We start from the raw sequence: 19,999 nt of genomic DNA, 5'->3' as shown, positions 1-19,999 counted from the left end.
CTCCTCTGGACATGTCCAAACCATCTCAGTGTGTCCTCTCTAACTTTTATCACAAATCACTCCTGAAACTTTCCTCCATCCTGCTCTTCTTCACCTCTTTACTGTCACAAAGTGATGGACCTTTCCTCCAGTGGTCACTCGATCTGTCTCATTATCATTTGATAAAAGGCCACTCTGTTTTTAAACCTACAATCTTCTCAGTTTCTTTTCCCAATGTTGAGATGTTTCTCATATCGTGTAAATAAATAAAAACATAACCAGGATTTCTTGGTTTTAAAAGTGTTTGAGGCTATTTGAACTTTTTTTCCAAGGAAAAGCTGTAAAAATATCTCCACCCTCAGAGGTTTACTTCAGATCTTAGATGGTAATTTATGTTTACAGTGAGAATATTTAGTTGATCTCTAATGACGCAGCTGTTTCTTCTCGTCGGCGCAGGTCAGTCCCTGGTTCGTCTCAGCAGCCCTCGCTACAAGTTCAACTTCATCGCTGACGTAGTGGAGAAGATTGTGCCTGCTGTCGTCCACATCGAGCTGATTGTGAGGTGGATGTGAAGTTTGGTGTAAAAAAAATAATAAAACCGTATTTTTCATCGTATAAGTCGCATCTGTCAAGAAAAGCATCACAAAGAGGACATAAACATATATATACACACACGTCACACGACTGACAAATCTATGCAAAAAACTGATTTATACGCCTGAAAATACGGTAATTACAAAAAAAAAGAAGCTTCATACAGAAAAATCTGGCCCCGGTTTTCTGTCACAATTTTTGTAGCTCTTTGAATTTATCCGTTCAAACAGTCTCTGAAATAAAATCTTTTTTTATCCCTTTTTCTCTCCCCAGACATCCCCTGTTTGGTCGCCACATGCGTCTGTCCAGCGGTTCTGGTTTCATTGTGACCCACTCGGGTGTGATCGTGACCAACGCTCACGTGGTAACCACGGCGGCCACGCTGAGCGGCAGGCCGCAGCTGCGCGTTCAGCTGCACGATGGCGATGCGTACGAGGCGGTGGTCAGAGACGTGGACAGGAAGGCAGACATTGCCACCGTTAAAATCAACCCTCAGGTACAACCAGAAAACAAACACCGGCTCTCGTTGTGAAAATGTCCCGTTCTTCCTCCTCTGCGACTCCTGAAGAGCGAATGAAAAACTCCTCGACTTGCCGTTTGTGCCAAAACTTCACGGTCTCTTGCGAGACGTTTATAAGTCTGGCGGAAATACTTTGCTAAACACCGAGTCTGTGACTCAGAGCCGCAGCACTGATGTGTGTCTTCTCACACTCACATCCCAAATACCTGTTAGCTTTCAGCTCTTCCCTTCTCATTCCCTTTGGTCTTTTCTCAGTATAGCTTGTCCAACATGCATTCATCTGATTTAACAAGATTTACGTCTCTGTCTTTGTAACTTTGCACGTCCACGTGGGAGCAGAAAAAGCTCCACGTGCTTTCTTTGGGCCCTTCAGCTGATCTCAGACCAGGAGAGTTTGTGGTTGCCATCGGCAGCCCGTTCGCTCTGCAGAACACCGTGACGACCGGCATCGTCAGCACCGCCCAGAGAGACGGCAAAGAGCTGGGCATCAGGGACTCTGACATGGACTACGTCCAGACCGACGCCATTATCAACGTGAACACAAACACCAGATCGTGCTTTTTATTTCACCATGCAGTCATCGATGTTCAGTCTTGTGATTTGTGTTTCTTGCTTGCACATAGTACGGTAATTCTGGAGGACCTCTCGTGAACTTGGTAAGTTCTGACCTTTTTTAGTTTTGTCCATCAATACAACCCAAATTCTGCAGAGTCTTGTGTAAAACAGAACTAAAAACAGAATGCAATCATTTAAAAATCTCATTCACCTGTATTTTATTCACAGTGAAACATAGTAAGCACATCAAGGGTTGAAACTAAGAAGATGAACTCATTAAAAAGATCATTTTTAAAGTTTATGACAGCAACACACCTCCAACGATTCTGTGCTGGATGAGTTGCTGAATGTTTTAAAACCTGGATGCACCGTTTTGCATTGATGGTGCCTTTACAGATGTGCAAGATGCACCAATGCACCCCCATAACATTAGAGAGGCAAGTTTGAACTGTGTGCTGTAAACAGGCCACATGGTGACCATGGTTTCTAAAAAGGTTTTCACATTTTAAGTCATTTGTACGGTGGCCGTGAGGTGTAAATGAACAACATTTGGAAAAACAGAATTACATTAAGCCAAAGCGGAAATGGCCAGAATCACATTTTGGGGGGGAAAAAAAGCATTACGTTTGAAAAAGAAAGTAATAAATAAACATAATAAATGACTTATTAAAATAAAAATAAAAAATACACTAAAAGCAAACCATACCATTTACGGTTTAGCTTAATGTAATTGCATTTTTTAAAAATGTAATTCCATCCACTTCCGCCACTTCCACTTCCGCCACTTCCACTTCGGCAACTCCCGCTTTGGCTTAATGTAATTCCGTTTTGTTTTTTGTTTTTTTTTCCAAATGTGATTCCGTCCACTTCCGCTTTAGCCACTTCCGCTTCGGCCATTACCTCTTTGGCTTAATGCAATTCTGATTTTTCCAAATGTAATTCCATTTTTTCCAAATGTGATTCCGTCCACTTCCGCTTTGGCCACTTCCTCTTTGGCTTAATGGAATTCTGTTTTTTGTTGTTGTTTTTTTTTTTTTTCAAATGTAATTCCATTTTTTTTCAAATGTGATTCTGTCCACTTCAGCTTCAGCCACTTCCACTTCGGTCACTTCCACTTCGGCCACCTCTTGTTTGGCTTAATGTAATTCCGTTTTTCAAATCTTGTTCATTTACACCTCACGGCCACCGTACATTTGACCACAAAGCAGTTCTCTACTTTGCCTTGGCTCAGAGAAAATGGCCGCCTTTCTGGATAGCGTTCACATGTGGCTTCTTCTTTGTGTGATGGAGCTTTAACCAGCATTTGTGGATGACATGGCAAACTGTTTGCAACGTGTTCCTCAGCCCATGCAGTGATGTCCAGAACAGAATCAGAACTGTTTCTACTGCGGTGCCAGCATCCATTACTCACTTTGTATTGATAGATAATCCCCTCCCAGAAAGAATGGTACAATTTCTTACTTTCAACATATACAACGTTTTACTGTGAATAAAATGTACGATTGTCAAATTTGCAGATCACTGAGCTCAGTTTTAGTTTACATTTTATACTAAATCCCAAGTCTTTTGGAACAGGGTTTAGTTTTAGTGATGTCATCAGCTTAAGCCCTCAAGTAGAAATCTTCAGAAAGAGAGATTCTGTCCCAATTTTCCCAGTCCTTCTAAAATTTCCAACACGTGCCTCATGCCCTTATTGGAGACCAAATGTTCGGGACGATCATCCTAATTTGATGTGAGACGGTTCGTAAGTGCAGATGTGCGTTCTCTCCCAGGACGGTGAGGTCATCGGCATCAACACCCTGAAGGTGACGGCAGGGATCTCTTTCGCCATCCCCTCAGACAGGATCAGCCGCTTCCTCACGGAGTCGCAGGCCAAACACAGCGAAGGTGGGCTTCTCTGACTGAGCCGGGGGAAGTGTTCTTTTAAAACGACAATAAATCTTTTGATTCCCTCTAATCTTCTGTTGAGACAGAGAAGCTCAGACTGCAGAGACGACGTGTGGAGGATCCACAGTCGGATGCAGGTGAGAGCTGCCGATGCGTTAAAGCCTCGCTTGAAACGCGTCTTCTACTCTTATTTTATCATTTTGTTTCCAGAGTTATCACAAGACAACAGATATTACATAGGCATCAGGATGATGACGGTCACCAGAGCGTGAGTTGAAACATCTGCACACACCTGGATTATTGAGCATGGGCTTTGGTGTTTTGAATCTGCACGCAGACGACATGTGGAACCGGTTGCTGCCGTTAGTTTTTCCATTCATGAGGTTTTTTCTGTGCAAGTCTCACAGCAGAGCTGAAACTTCAGCAGCCAGACTTTCCTGATGTGAGCAGTGGAGTTCTGGTGCAGCGGGTCGTACCGAACACACCAGCAGAGAGGTACGCCCGCACACACACACACACACACACACACACACACGCGCGTTCTCTTTTGTTGTTTGATGCTTGGTGGTGTTTTTTTTAATATTCATCTTCTGCATTTCCACATCAATGCTTTGATCTTTCATGGTTTTTATGTATTCTTTTTAAATTTGATTAAATTTCACGTATTATTTTGTTTTTTTTTTTTTTTTTTTTTTTTTTTCCCTGACGCCGTCCGGCTCTGTTATTTTCATTTATTTTGTCCATTTTGTTGGTTGTAAAATGCTCCGAACGATCTAAAATTAAACTTAATACTAGATAAAAATTATTTTATTTTTTTCATTCTGTAATTCTGAATGTGTTGAAGGAGCAGAAACTCAGTTAAAGCTAAAAAAAAATCTAAACCCAAGCCAAAACAAGCAGAATAGTAGCAAAACGTTCAAACTAGCTAAACAGTAGCTAAGAGATCAAATGTGTAAAAAGTGGGGAAACTTAGCAAAACAATAACTAAAATGAGTAAAACAGCTAGAAGCTAAAACCAGCTAAACCGGAGCTAAAACTAGCACAACAGTTGCAGAAGCCATTTTCTTTACCCTCTTTTTCTCTCTGGGTCACTGGAAGCTGGTGCTGATCTCTAGCAGTCACCGTGCAAGAGGGAGGGTACTCCCTGGACAGGGTGCAAGTCCATCACTGGCACAATACAATAGCTAAAAGCTAATGCTAGCAAAACAGTTGCTAAAAGCTAAATCCATCAAAAAGTTTCTGAAATATGAAATTATTAAAAGCATAGCTAACAAATCAAATTAGCTAAAAAAAAAGTTGCTAAAACCTAAAAAAAGTTGCTAAAACCTAAAAAGCAAGTAAAACAGTAGCTAAAAAGGAAACCATATCTAATAGCTAGAACCAGCAAAACAGTAATTGAAAGCTGAAATTGGTTCAAGTGTGGCTAAAAAATGCAATTAGCTAAACTTTAGCTAAAAGCTAAAACTAGCAGAACAATAGCTAAAAGCTAAAACAATTAGAACAGTAGCCAAAGGCTAAAACAAGAAAAAACAGTAGCTAAAAGCTAACAAGGAAACCATATATAATAGCTATAGGCTACCAGCAAAACAGTAGTTGAAAGCTGAAATAGGTAAAATTGTAGCTAAAACATACAATCAGCCAAACATTAGCTAAAACATAACAAGTAGAAAAATATCTAAAAATTGAAGCAAGCAAAACAGTAGCTAAAAGCTAAAACAAGGAAACCATATCTAATAGAACCAGCAAAACAGCAGTTGAAAGCTGAAATTGGTTAAAGTGTAGCTAAAAAATGCAATTAGCCAAACATTAGCGAATACCTAGCTAAAGCAAGAAGAACTGTAGCTAAAAGCTGAAACAAGGAAAACATACCTGATAGATGAAAAAATGCAAAACTGTAGCTAAAGGCTAAAGTTTGTGAAACAGTAGCTAAAAGCCAATTGCAGCATAAAATACAAAATATTTCGAAGTGAACAAAGTTTTTGAAAGAACTGAGGGGATCCCTTTGAGTTTTTATGGGAACATTTGTAGCTCGGTGGTCAGTGACATGGTCTTGTTGTCCTGAGGTTGCGGGTTCGAGCCCAGGTTGCGTCAGGAAGTTCATCTGTAAAAAAGTTCCAAATAACAAAAGTCATAGCACACTATTGTCAGTCAGGTAGAAGGTTTTAATGTTTAAATGGTGCAAATAACAAAGTTTGTGCAATGAATCCTGAAGCTGCTCAATAATCCAGGTAGGTAAATCTAACATGTTTGAGTCAGGTCCTCTGGACAGATTCTTTGCTGACAGATCATCAGACTATCATCAGTATCATCAGTCTATCATCAGCCTATCATCAGTCTATCATCAGTTCATCAGTCTATCATCAGCCTATCATCAGTCTATCATCAGCCTATCATCAGTTCATCAGTCTATCATCAGCCTATCATCAGCCTATCATCAGCCTATCATCAGTTCATCAGTCTATCATCAGCCTATCATCAGCCTATCATCAGCCTATCATCACTCTATCATCAGCCTATCATCAGTTCATCAGTCTATCATCAGTTTATCATCAGTTCATCAGCCTATCATCAGTCTATCATCAGTTCATCAGTCTATCATCAGTCTATCATCAGCCTATCATCAGTCTATCATCAGTCTATCATCAGCCTATCATCAGCCTATCATCAGTCTATCATCAGCCTATCATCAGTCTATCATCAGCCTATCATCTGTCTATCATCAGTTCATCAGTCTATCATCAGTTCATCAGTCTATCATCAGCCTATCATCAGTCTATCATCAGCCTATCATCAGTCTATCATCAGTCTATGATTGACTTGTTCTGCCCTTCAGGTGCCACTTTATAAATCTGTGGACCATGTTTCCTCTCTTTTCTCAGAGGAGGCATCAGAGCCGGTGACGTTATCCTGAAGTTGAACGGAACGCCGGTCCTCACCATTTCAGACGTCTACGACGCGCTGCAGAGCCAGCGGCCACTTCTCCTCGAGATCCGCCGAGGAAACGATGACTTGCTGTTTCACATCCACCCTCAGCAGCTGCCGCCCTGACGATGCGACAGAAGGCTGCTGTGGATGAACAAAATGAAAACGAACGTGGAGGTTTTCAACAACGAAAACTAAAAATACACGGCAACCTGTGCAATAATGTATATTGTGTTCGTTTTATTTGCACAAGTGTTGAGTTGAGTTATTTCATGTGCACTTTGCTGAGTGGAATCTGCTGTAGTTCATAGTGAAGGTGATTCAGACTAAAAGTTTTCAAAGAAACATCTGTTGCGTTTATTTCTGTGTCTGGTGTTCAGCAGCAGCCGTGAGCTCAGATCCTCCGTTTATGTCTTCTCCTCCTTCCTCTCTGGCTTGGAAAGATTTTCTTCTCATGTAAACAAACCAAAGCCAACAAATAATGGCTGTGGACATGAAGAGGGAAGTCCTCTTACTGCAGGAGCCACTTCTTTTAGTCTCGGAGACTGAATGGATCCTGAAACCGTTTCAGGCCCGTTTGGTTTTGTAGCTATTGTTCCTGTAGGTTAAACAAACTTTAAAAACATAAACGGTGGCTAATTTTATTTTGGTCACATCTGCTTTAAACTAACAGTTCCATTTGACTTGAACAAGGCAAAACAGAAAGAGAAAGACAAGGATCACTGAGGCAGGGAGCAGAAGCAGCTTTTCATTATTATAAAGGCAAAGCCCCACCTTCAAACAGTCTAAAAAAAACATCCAGTTTCTTGAAATTATAGGTTTGACTTGTGTTTGTGCTGTGGGTGGTTTTAGATCCTGTTCATGTGCTTCGACGATTCATAAACTCACCGCTAGATGGCGCGTGAGGAACATCACATTTGTTCCTGACGTGGCATTTTATTTTAAAATCAGTTTGAGTTGAAGGCTGGTTGAAGAAAAACAAGACAATGATTTAAAAAGTTAAGCTTCAAAACTAAAGATTTAAACTTTTTTTTTATTTAATTACTTTTCAATTCAATTCAATTATGATGTGTTCAAGTCTTATTTCTTGTCTGTTTTTCACATCTGTTTCATCTTTACTTCTTTATTGATGTCTGTAGGTCCACACTTCACATGGTCCCTCCACCTGTTACCTCTGAGTGTTCAGGAGCCACAGAGAAGAATGCACCAGAACTTTTCTAAGCTTTAGATGACATTCACGATGCTTTGTGAGAAAAAGATGAAGCCCAGCAGGTTTTTATAGTCGGCAGCAAACATAATGTCAAGCCGTGAGTCATTGTGACCTCCCAACCTGATGACATTTTGTGTGTCTTCAGTTAATGAAGTGGATCAGCATCCTCTTTCAGATGCTTCAAAACCATCACATGTTTCATGCATCACTCATGAACCGGCCATTATTCAACTAGTTCCTGCAGGATCAATAAAGTTCAATCTTATAATCTAATTTCCTTCTCCAAAACATGAATATGAAACCAGTACCATTGCTTTAAACACTCAATAGTTTAAAATAATAAACCAAATGTTTTTTTTTTAACGTAGACTATGTTTGCTCTGAGGAACTTTCGGTTCATTTCAACGACAAGTTTATTTTTTAATGGAATTAAATCGCAGAAAACAACCTCAGGGTGATCTTTCAATACATTCACATTAAGTATTTTAAACTGGAAAGTTCCTGGAGAAACTTTGACGGGGACTGCGCTGCTGCTAATTTAAACTTTTTGATTTGACGTGTCGTTATTCGTTCTCAGCTGCCACTACACCGAATTTCAGCTCAAAATGCCAAAAATTCAATAAGTCAGTCATTTTATTTTTTTTAGCTAAGACGGCCATCTTGGATTTTTCATTTGGAATGAGTATGTGATGGGGAACATTCTCAGCCATCACCACACAAAGCTCAACATCTCTAAAATTATCTGATTTAAAGTATTTTTCCATTTTAGCTCAGGCAGCCATCTTGAATTTTTGATCTATTAGGGATCGTAATACACCAAATTTCAGCTGAATAGCTCTAAAAATGGCTGAGTCATCATAGCTTTTCCCTTTTAGCTAAAGTGGCCATCTTGGATTTTTATTTGGATTCAGTAAGTGATAGCTAGGGAACGTTCTGAACTACAATCTCAAATTTCAGCTCTTTATGTGTAAAAATAGCCGAGTTAAAGCCATTTAAGTATAGCTTTGGTGGCCATCTTGAATTCAGTAATGGACATTGCTCTCAGGTACCAACACACTAAAAAAAAATTCAGCTGAATAGCTCTAAAACCCGCTGAGTCATGGTATTCTTCCCCTTTTAGCTAAGGCGGCCATCTTGGATATTTGATTTGAAATCATCGGTAAAGAAGCCGTTAGATTGTGACAAAGCTTCACTTCATTGCATTTCTCATCTTGAGCAGCCTGGAGGCAACAGTGGAAAGGAGTGACTCCCTTTTGACAGTAGGACCTCCAGCAGAACCAGAACCAGGCTCAGAATGAGAGGCCTTCAGCCTCGACAGGCTGAAGACAGAAGAGACACGTGGATGGGTTGGTCCAGGTGTGGTTTCTATAGGAAGAAAAACAAACTAACAAAACACAGGTGATAATTACAAACACAAAGAGAGAGTAGAGAAAGACAAACATCAAAATGAGGAAATGTGGTCAATTTGTCCGTCAGCAGTCTAAATCTATAGCAGCGTAACTAAGGGATAGCTCAGGAAACCCAATGCCCTAACTATAGGATTATCAAAAAGCACAATTTTTTGTCTTAAAAGTAGACAAGTGTCAGCCTCACTGACAAAAACTGTAAAGCGCACTCCTACTTTTAGGAACTCTAGGAACCACAAGTAAACCTGCAGTCTGAGAGCAAAGGGCTCTGTTGGGAAACTATGGAACAAAAATATCATTAAAGGATTTCAAGGCCCCGGCGACAGACTGGTGTCATGACTTCAGTGCTTCAAACAGTTTGAAGAAAAGAAGCAAGACGTCTGAACGAAGGAGAAACAGTAGCGTAGGTCGTAACTTCCTCCATCTGTCGGTAATTTTACTCTCACGGAGCGACTCGGTCAGAGCTGCTGTAGGTAACTTCCTGTAAGAGGAGAAGGAGCGCAAACCTGCAATGGCTTCGGACATCTGTAAACACAAAACGAATCATAGCTGCATCCACAGCTGAGCACCCCGCCTCTGTAGCTACAAATCTGATATTTGAGTTTATCTTTGATTTTAGGGCGAAGCTGAACATGCAAGAAAAAGCCTGCGTGGGCTCTTATGCCACTTCAGGGCATCTCCGAATATTCGATGAGTTCTCGAGGCGACACAGTTTCTGAACATTCAAGGAGCCTGGAATTCCTTGAATTCCTCTCCAAGTTTGATCCGTTTTTACTCTCTGGACACAGTCTCTGTCAAATGAAGCCTTTGGAAACGAAAAAAGGCTGAATGGCTCCACTCGGCACGTGTTTTAAAGTTCCTATTTGGCTTAAAGAATGTGTGTTGTCAGAGTAATGTGATTACTTTGGATCGATTCTTAATTTAATATTAGAGTTTTTTCTTCTCAGTCAAGAAGAAAAAGTTTAATAGGATTTTTTTTTGCCTCCAATTCGTACGTGTTCCAGTTTCATTACTTTTTGTCCGTCTAAACTGGTCTCGCTTGTATTGAATGAAAAAATTCAAAATGACGCAGCACTGTTTATTCCAAAACTCTTGTAGCCTGACAGCAATCTAAACTGCACAGAGCTGCAAATTATTATTTTTCTACATAATAAAGCATGTTTCCTGCTGAAATAAATTAAGACAGCTGCTTTATTCTCCAAAAAAAAAGCTTCATAAATGATTCATTCAACGAGCTGACAATCTGATGTCGGACAAAGAGACAGTTTTGTCAGGATTTGCTGAATAAACCAGTGTCCAAATGGTACAGCTAAAGTTATTAGATGTTAAAATATACAACACAAACAGATGGGTGTGTGTGCAAGAGGCATCTGTTTGCCATTATTACAAATTTATTTTTACTGACCCTTTATTGCAGCTTTTGCAAATTTAAAGAGAAAAAAGTCATCCAGGGAACATGAACTGGGTTCATTTTCCAGAGTGTTGCGCAACACTTTGCAAAAACACCAAAGTGTGACATGAAGTAACCCCAGCGCCAGTTTTATGTAAGACAATAAATGACTGTTTACTCATCACAGCCTAGCACTGTGTTTCTGAGTGCACAATGTGTTGGCTAACCAGTTAAATTTAAAAACTGAAGGAGTGGTAAGTGGGGAAAAACATGCATGTCAACTGAAGAACATGCATGTTAGACTGCCTTCAGGACAAGGACTCTCTTGCAGAAGAAACCTAAGATCTAAATGGGATTTGCCTGGTTGGATAAAGGTTGATCCATAAATCAACAAATCAATAAAAATAGGTTCATATTTAGGAGTAAACGTATTTCAGGCACAATTAAGAGAGGAAAAAAATCCAGGTATTTCAAATGAGTACTAACTACTACTTCAACATATTCTGCCACCACCCGGTGGAACCACGTTAGAACCGAAGCGGTTCCGGCACATTCAGGGTTCCACATTTTTATTTATTGTTTTTGAAACGCAGAAACCGTGACGTCTTACCGCAAACGCTTGTCAGTCCGTCAGGAGGCTGACTCATATTACAGATCGTGTTGTTCCATATTTTCTTAACGGAGCACTTCACTCTCAGACTGCAGGTTTACTTGTGGTTCCTAGAGTTTCCAAAAGCAGAATGGGAGGAAGATCGTTCAGTTCTCAGGCTCCTCTCTTGTGGAACCAACTTCCAGTTTCTGTCCGTGAGGCTGACACATTGTCCAGTTTTAGGGCTTAAGACTTTTCTTTTTGATAAATCCTATAGTTAGGGTTGGATTGGGTTTCCTTAGCTCTCCCTTAGTTAGCTATAGGCTTATACTGCTGGAGGACAAACTGACCACATGTCCTCTCTCTGATGCCGTATTTACTTGCTCCACTACATGTTTGTGTTTAATTATTTCTATCTTAAAATATGTTTTTTCTCCCTCCTATAGAAACTACACCTGGACCATAGAAAGTTCACCTGGACCTGTTGTGGAGGTTGTTTAACATCTGCAGGACCATGCTGAGGAGGTTCTATGAATCTGTTGAGGACAGTGTTGTGTTGCTTGGTGTGCTGGGGTAGTGAGCTGAAAGTTGCAGGTGGCAACAGAATGAAGAACATCCTTCGTGGGGCCGGTGATGATGTGAGGAGATGGACTCTCTGCACGTGGAGGTGGAGCAGAGGCTTTTATCAAAGATTAAGATCAGCTTAAACACCTCGCACCCACTTCATCAGGTCTGGGACAAAAGAAGGAGCTCCTTCAGTCAGAGACATGAGGAGCTCCACTGAGAGACGCAGGAGTCATTGCAACCAGTCCAGCCATCACTGTGCGAGAGGCGGGGGACATTCTGGACAGGTCTCCAGTCCATCCCAGGGACACAGAGACAAACGAGACAACCATTCTCTCTCTCTCACCTAGAGACAATTTAGAGTTATCAATCAGCCTAACATGCATGTTTACCTGGAGAAAACACACGCAACACGGACAGAACATGCAAACTCCACCCAGAAAGGCCTCTGGCCGGGATTTGATCCAGCAACCTTCTCGCCGAGAGGCAGCAGCTCTACCAACTGATCCACCGTGCCACCCATCCATTTAACACCTCCCTCAACATTTCAGACACTCAGAACAAACAACAGCGTAATCTCTTTATCTTTGTGGTTTCTTTGAACTTGATCATTTAAAATGTTTTTCATCGTTTCACGTTTTCCACTTGCATCATTTGTTTTTATTGTCTATTAACTCCAAGCGTGTGTAGAAGTAACGCATCAGTCTCTAGATCTAATTCAAAATATGTCATATAATGTGTAGCTATTCATTTGATTATAAAGTCGTCCATCCAGGCTCTGAGTGAAACGTCTGAGCAACGTCATTTCAAAATAACGATAAATACAAACACTTCATGGTGGTTTTATAGAACGCACACAGACGGACATGTTCTTATTTCCATGCAGGTGTGAAACACCTCATAAATGATGTTTTCATTAATTGAACAGATGTTATCGACATTATTTCTCGGAGACCTGAAACCATCACCTCTTACCTGGCTTTACCACGACCTTTAACCCCCCGGAGCTTTTCTTTAAGTGAAGATGCAAATAACTCATATGGCAGGTTTACATAATACAAATGTGAAAATTAATTTCAGTCCTAAATGAGTAATGCAAACACACAAATAAATAAATTCACAGTCAAGAGCCCAGAAATAACGTCAAGATAATTCCTGTGAGCCTGCAGCTTCTGTTTCTCAACATCCTCCTCCTGCCAGACTGCTGACTCATGCTTTCCTCCCTTTGTTGTTTTTTTTTAATTTTTATTATAAATCCAGTATTTCTCCCTTATCTTCTAATTTTCATTGCACAAACATGTCTTTGGATTTGAACCTTCTTCTCTCTTCCTGTGACCTCTGCGTGGGCGGAGTGTATGCTCACATACGCAGCATGACTGTCGGTGAATGTGCTGATGAATTTCACGTGGGCGTGTTGTTATGTGGGCTTCTCGGTGCATGAAGAAACTGGATAATTGCCTCCTTTTGCAGCCATAAAGTTGACTAAATCTCTTAATGAGGATAAATGCTGTTGGTACTGAACTAGAGGGTAAAGTTTGAACATATACATCTTTTCTACAGCAGCTGGAAAAGGTTCCAGTTTCTTGGATAATGAAGCGTTGTGCGGTTCCCTTGATGAACTTAGTTTTGTTTCTTTGTAGGCAGTGGTGACATTCTGCACCATTAGCAGGAGGCAAAGAAGTGCCATGGAAAGTTTGCTGAATATTTTGATCCAATTACTGCCCCATCACCCTCGACCAGCTCGCAGCATCAACAAATGTCCTCAGCTTGCATCAAAAAACAAACATCTGGAAGACGCATTCCAGATGAAAATGAAAGAAGCAAGAAGTGTACTCTGATAATTGGGAAGAAGAGAACCAGATGTTCTCTTGGAGTCAAACACAGCAAACAATATAAAAATAATAAGAATAATAAATAACAGCAAGCCCATTTAGGAGCAAATGTAAGTTTAATTTGATCGAACCATGTTTAGGAGAAAGAAAATGCATTTTTATGATAATGACTCGCTTTTTCACAGAAAATAAAAATATTAAAATAATCTACGAACAGAAAGCTTAGTGGTTGGTTGACGCCTTGGGCATTATTTTTAACCACTTCATCCCTCCATTCGTTTATACATCAATTTACACATTCATCCATCATCCATCTATACATCCATTCATATATACATCAATCCATCTTTCATCCATCTATGCATCCATCCATTTATACATTTATGCATTCATCCATCCATTTATGAATGCATCCATTTATACATACATTTATGCATCCATCATCATCCATCTATGCATCATCCATCCATTTATACATTTATGCATTCATCCATCCATTTATGAATGCATCCATTTATACATACATTTATGCATTCATCCATCCATCCATTTATGCATCATCCATCCATTTATGTATGCATCCATTCATGCATCTATACATCCATCCATCCATGCATCTATACATCCATCCATCCATGCATCTATACATCCATGCATCTATACATCCATCCATTCATGCATCTATACATCCATGCATCTATACATCGATCCATCTTTCATCCATCTATGCATCCATCCATTTATACATACGTTTATGCATTCATCCATCCATTTATGTATGCATTCATCCATGCATCTATACATCCATCCATCCATGCATCCATCCATCTATGCATCCATCCATCCATCCATTCATTTATACATACATTTATGCATTCATCCACCATTTATGTATGCATCCATCCATGCATCCATGCATCTATACATCCATCCATGCATCCATCCATCCATCCATCCATCCATCCATCCATCCATCCATCCATCCATCCATCCATCCATCGTCTGTTATTTAGCAGTTGACAAATTGAAAAGAAAAAATCAATTTGGAAAAATTTCACAAACTCAAGAAGAACATAATCTATTTTAAAGTACTTATGATGTGCATATTCTACAAATGCCATAAATGGGGGAAAAAAAACATCTTAACATTTAGGAAATTTGGGATATTACACATGATTTTACTCATTGTGTCACATAACTCACATATTTCATGTTGATGTTGGTGTGCCAAAGTGAAAAAGGGTAACTTCCTGTGATGATGAGCAAGAGACTTGACACAGATAAATAAAAGCTAAGTGGTTTATTTACAAGGTGGGTCTTCAGGGGTATCTGCAGGAGATGTGAGATGATGTGCATTGTTCCTTTTAGATTTGTTCTCAATTTCACAAGGGAAGATATAGACGCTTACCATCTTTATTGTTAGCGGGCTTACAGAGTAGGCCTGAGGATTCCAGGAGGGAGACAACTGTGAAGCACCGCTAAGTACTTTTGGTTGTAGGTTTGGAGAGTGGTAGGACAGAGTACTAGGCAGAGTGTTGTCCAGTATCATGAGGTAACCAATGTTCCAGCAGAGACTTGTGGATCCAAACAACCTTAAGGAGAACACGTCAAATGAACGGGGAACAGCTGCTCACACTTGATCACGAAGGGAGAAGCCGGATGCTGAGCAATAGATCACAGAGGTGGAGAAGCTCCAAACGCTGATAAGACCCTTACCGAACCCAAACAGACGAAACAAACAACAGTTCATCTCCAGTTCAACCACGGAGGAGAACAACAGGTCCATACTGCTAACAGCACCAGGCTGCTAACAATAACAGTGTTATTATAACACATTTTTATTTAACTTGCTTTTTATCGTCACTTACTCTTGTCTGTACTTTCTGTTGTCTGTTTTAAACAGGACTCTTGAAAATGAGTCCTCGTGACTCAATGAGACTAACCTGTAAACGTAAATGTTAAATGAAAATGACAAATCTCAGCTCTGCCCTGCCACTCAGGAAGCTGCAGTGTGGGCAGCCAACTCCAGAACCCCCACAGAGGTGGTTGTTTGTTGTGATATAAATCAGAGAACCACAGGAATCTGAACGTGTGTAACTTTAATGTCATGCATATTATGATTTGACGAGTAATTCCCTCCACGAGTTAAACAACGGTCATAGATTTGAGATCAGAAGTGTCGTCTCCTCTGTAGGATGTAGTCCCCCCCCCCCCCCATGCTGTTGGCCTGTGACATAAACTGCAGCGACAGGGTGGGAAAGGGACGGAGGAGTCTGAGCCCATGTGAGCATGTGAGTGTTCGTGTCGAAGTGTTGGCTCTGTGGCTCAAAGCACCAGAACCTCTCACACCCAGACCCCCCCAGGCTCCAGAAACACAACCACAACATCTGATTCTGCTCCGCCTCTTCCTCACAGGGCACACATCCATCCCTTCCCCTGACCGTCACCGGACAGTTGTTTTAATGCACGGGGGTGCGACCAACACCTCCACAACACGCCCCACTCTGAGGTTAAAGGAGTGGACAGATCAGGGTCACAGCTGCCACAAAGGGTCACTTCTCATCTTCTCAGCCTTTAATGAAGAGCTGCTCCGATAGACTCTGGTTTCAAATAAACATAATCCGCCTTCCATGCCTTGGGTGGTGGAGAAGCAGATTGGAGGCTGCGTTAGGAGGGAAAGTAAGAAAAACGATGACAGAGATCCACATTAAGCTGCTGACTCTGGGAGCTGCTGTTATGCAACGTCCTCATGCATGCAGCATTCATCCAGCAGAGAGGGACGCACCTCTCCTCTGCTAACAGGAATTCTTAAGCGCCCCTGCATCACACGTTTATTCTGCTGCTTGCGTAACGGTCTCTCCTGCCTGGAGAACCCGGAGGAAACGTGATCACTGGGAACACCTCATCCCTCTGGACGAGAAGCGATGACTCCATCTCTTTTCTTTCCCCTTCAACTCTTTCCCATGTTGGCAACAAAAACAGTTTCCCTTCACAACAGCAGCCATTACATCAACATGCCCGATGACCACTTGGGGGGTAAAAGGCAGTAAAAATGATCTTGGAGGGAGCTCGTAATGATTGAGCGATTAGTGACAACAGGGAAAAACATGTGGGGAGCCAGAAAAACTATTAAAAAATACAACAAAGTCCATGCTCAATAATCCAGGTATACAATCCAACATTTTTCAGTCGGGTCATCTGGACAGTTTTTTTTTTTTTTTTGTGCTGAAACGTTTTGCCTTCGATCCAGAAGGCTTCATCAGTCAAAGAAACGCACAACAAAACTGATTCTTCCCCCAACAGCTTACTCCAAAGTGGAACAAACCAGTTCTGCTTGTGATAAGATGGTCTCTTTGGTACGCCCCTCCTCCATTACCGGCCCTCTTCCTCCTTGACAGGCGAAACGTTTCAGCACAAAAATAAAAATAAAAAGAAACTGTCCAGATGACCTGACTGAAAAATGTTGGATTTTATACCTGGATTATTGAGCATGGACTTTGTTGTTTTCAACCAGTTTGACACGACTGTCAACAAGGAAGAGGGCCGGCAATGGAGGAGGGGGTGTCCCAAAGAGACCATCTAATCACAAGCAGAACTGGTTTGTTCCACTTTGGAGTAAGCTGTTGGAGGAAGAATCAGTTTTGTTGTGTGTTTCCTTGACTGATGAAGCCTTCTGGATTGAAGGCGAAACGTTTCAGCACAAAAAAAGAAACTGTCCAGATGACCGGACTGAAAAATGTTGGATAAAAAAATACAGTTTACCATGATGACTCAACTTATGGTGTTTACGTCAAAACCCTCCCATTTGTACACGTGAAGCCTAAGAATGACTGAGTGGAAAGCAACCTTGGATGTGTGGATTTACAGCTGGAGTTTCGATTTTAATTGAATCACATTAAAGCTACTCGCTACAAAATCATGAAAACTGTACAAAAAAAACCAAAACATGACATTTATTTGTACATTTCTGTCATGTCAGTGGTAAATGTGTCCTCAATTAAAAAGATGTAACCAACATTTGAGAGCAAATACAAAAGTGTTTGTGTGCTTTGTTTACATCGAGTGCAGACCCACATTTCAGAATTACGTTACTTTTCGCTGTATAAGTCAAATTTTTGTTGCATAATTTACATGCCCTGCAACTTATACGCTGAAGCGACTTATTTCTGTTCCCCCCCATATTTATAAACCAATTTTTGGCTGATATGACCGTTTTCATTCATTTGGATATTGAAAAATAAAAAGCACACTACCATTTTCAGCCACTAGATGGCACTTGAGTAGTATGGCATGCCGTTGTGTAAAAGTGACTATTAATGACACAATCAGCTTGCCATAGAAGCCACTGTTATCCAGCTGGTCTGGTGCAACCTTCAAATCAGCTTCATTTCGCTGCACCGCCTGGAGAAATGCAGCTGATTTGACCATCAAAGTCCTTTTATTAAGAAAATGTTCAACTGAGACACACCTTTACTATAATTTTGAGCAAACAAATAATTGTTTTTAAGTGTAAATCTTTTAAAATTCTGGTTAAAATCCTCGCATGCACGCTCCTGCAGCCGCCATGTAATAATAATAATAATAATAATAATAATAATAATAATAATAATAATAAATTTTATTTGTTAGTGCCTTTCAAGACACCCAAGGACACTTCACAACATTAAAAACACAAAATAAAACAATACAAAATGGCTTTAAAACACTAAACCAAGAATAAAATATATATTTGTTTAAAGTGAGAAGTCTAACTGAACACACGAGTTGTGTCATTTGGCAGCCGGTCAGTTTTTGGCACAACATCGACCCACATTTCCAGGTTGTCAGCTGTGACGCGTAAAAGATGCGACGTATTTATGGATTTTCCCACTTCATTAAACATTATTGGACTGATGCGACTTATAGGGCGGAAAATACGGTAATCAGCGTAAAGTCTTTCAAACGGGATCATACGAGATATTTTATGTTTAATGCAATACAACTTAATTTGACTAGATTTTTTTTTAACAGAAATAAAAACGGACCGTCTGAGGCGACTGAATAAACGACTTTAGTTCTTCAGCTTGTTCAATAAATGATGCTCGTGTGTCATTACCAGATCTTAAAGTCCATCAGTTCATGGGACCAGTCCAGTGTTTTAATAACGCCACACCCCCTGGAGACAAACGTTGAGTCTGAGCTTCTCTTATATGGGAATATAATCTACAACAGTGTTTTAGTGAAAAGGTTCATTTAATTATTAAAGATGAAGTCCCAAACGAGATAAAACCACCAGAGATGTGGTGTTGCCATGGAGACGCTGCGTCCCCACACTGGGTCATTGTTCTAATATGTGAACAAGCAGCACAGATTAGGATTAGGATTTATCGTTAAATATTTTCACCCGTCACATTTTATGAGATATTTTGCAGGTTGAGTGCAAACACCACGTCTCCCAGATGAACTCTTGTTCAAGAGTCACACGAGGCATCCGCCGGCTGCACGTGCGACGCGCACGGCATTTCCAGAGTTGGAGGAGGCGCGGGCTGGAGGATGGTGCGCATGAGCGTGATTACACACACACACAAAGGTCACCTGGTGGTGTCATGCAGACACTTCCACTTGGAGTCGCAGGTGGAGCGGTTCTGTCCGCGCGTGCGTTCACTTTGTTGGGTTCGGAGTGTCACAGGCAGGAAAGCCTTTTTTGGGCATTTCAGCACTGGACAGCTCTCCGCGTGGTTCTGCGTGCTCGCAGGCACGCACGCGCGTGTTTGCCATGTGTCTGGAGCGGTCAGTGTGAGCTGGCGGCGCGCAGGAGCCGAACCTGGAGCCATGAGCATCCCGGACTTCCTGCTGGAGGTGTCCCTCGTGGCTTCCGCCGTCGTCTCGTTCGTGACCAACGTGTCCGTGCTGCTCTGTTTCACGCAGAGCGCAGAGTTGAGGTCCCACGTGCCGGGAGTGTTCGTCCTGAACCTGTCCTGCTCCAACATCCTGCTCGCCCTCATCAACATGCCCGCCACTTTTCTCGGCGTGGCGACGCGCGCGCAGCCCTTTGGGGACCTGCTGTGCCGCGCCGTGAGTTTCTCTGAGACTTTCTTCAGCTCGAACGCGATGCTGAGCATGGCCGCGCTCAGCGTGGACAGGTGGGTGGCCGTGGTGTTCCCCCTCAGGTACTCCAGTAAGATGCGCCACAGGGACGCTGCTCGGATCGTAGCCGGCTCCTGGCTGCAGTCCCTCACGTTCTCTCTGGTCCAGCTCATGATGGACTGGGGGGGATACAGCCACACATACGCCTCGTGCACGGTCCACCTGGACGCAGTGCGCGCGTCCCAGCTGAGCGCCTATGCCACGTTCACGGTGCTGCTCCACTGCAGCAGCTTCGGGCTGAGCCTCCTCGTGCTCTGCGTGGCCTACCTGAAGGTTCTGAGGGTGGCCCGGTCCCACTGCAAGAGGATAGACGTGATCACGGTGCAGGCGCTGCTGCTCCTGGTGGACATGCACCCCAGGTACAGTATCCTGAGGGGGGGGGGGGGAGGGGGGGGGCGAATCAACACAATCTGTTTAGTGAAAAG

At 41.8% G+C, this 19,999-nt stretch overlaps 2 protein-coding genes across 2 annotated transcripts in view; both read left to right on the top strand.

The window, feature by feature from the left end:
* The first annotated feature begins 404 nt into the window (after positions 1–404).
* Positions 405–6,583, top strand: htra3a (HtrA serine peptidase 3a). The gene is made up of 9 exons (XM_037690437.1): positions 405–541; positions 847–1,069; positions 1,433–1,627; positions 1,717–1,749; positions 3,421–3,535; positions 3,622–3,672; positions 3,746–3,803; positions 3,935–4,030; positions 6,415–6,583. Exons 1-9 carry the CDS (start codon positions 405–407, stop codon positions 6,581–6,583), a joined length of 1,077 nt encoding a protein of 358 aa, XP_037546365.1.
* Positions 6,584–19,253: 12,670 nt separating this feature from the next.
* Positions 19,254–19,999, top strand: part of gpr78a (G protein-coupled receptor 78a) — a 5,961-nt gene continuing 5,215 nt past the window's right edge. The window contains exon 1 of the mRNA XM_037690059.1: positions 19,254–19,933. Within this exon, the coding sequence (XP_037545987.1) occupies positions 19,260–19,933 (674 nt within the window). The 5' untranslated portion in view covers positions 19,254–19,259. The remainder of the gene's footprint in view (positions 19,934–19,999) is intronic.

This window comes from Nematolebias whitei, chromosome 16, assembly GCF_014905685.2.
Source record: "Nematolebias whitei isolate Nwh7 chromosome 16, NemWhi1, whole genome shotgun sequence".
Taxonomy (NCBI): domain Eukaryota; kingdom Metazoa; phylum Chordata; class Actinopteri; order Cyprinodontiformes; family Rivulidae; genus Nematolebias; species Nematolebias whitei.
Note: the sequence above shows the minus strand (reverse complement) of the source record. Positions and strands in the feature narration are given on the sequence as shown.

Excerpts from the sequence above, each read along its gene's own strand:
- htra3a (XM_037690437.1), top strand. The coding sequence starts at position 405 with ATGACGCAGCTGTTTCTTCTCGTCGGCGCAGGTCAGTCCCTGGTTCGT. Across the intron at positions 1,750-3,420 it reads GAGGACCTCTCGTGAACTTG|GACGGTGAGGTCATCGGCAT; the intron begins GTAAGTTCTGAC and ends GTTCTCTCCCAG. Across the intron at positions 3,804-3,934 it reads ATGATGACGGTCACCAGAGC|TCTCACAGCAGAGCTGAAAC; the intron begins GTGAGTTGAAAC and ends TTTCTGTGCAAG.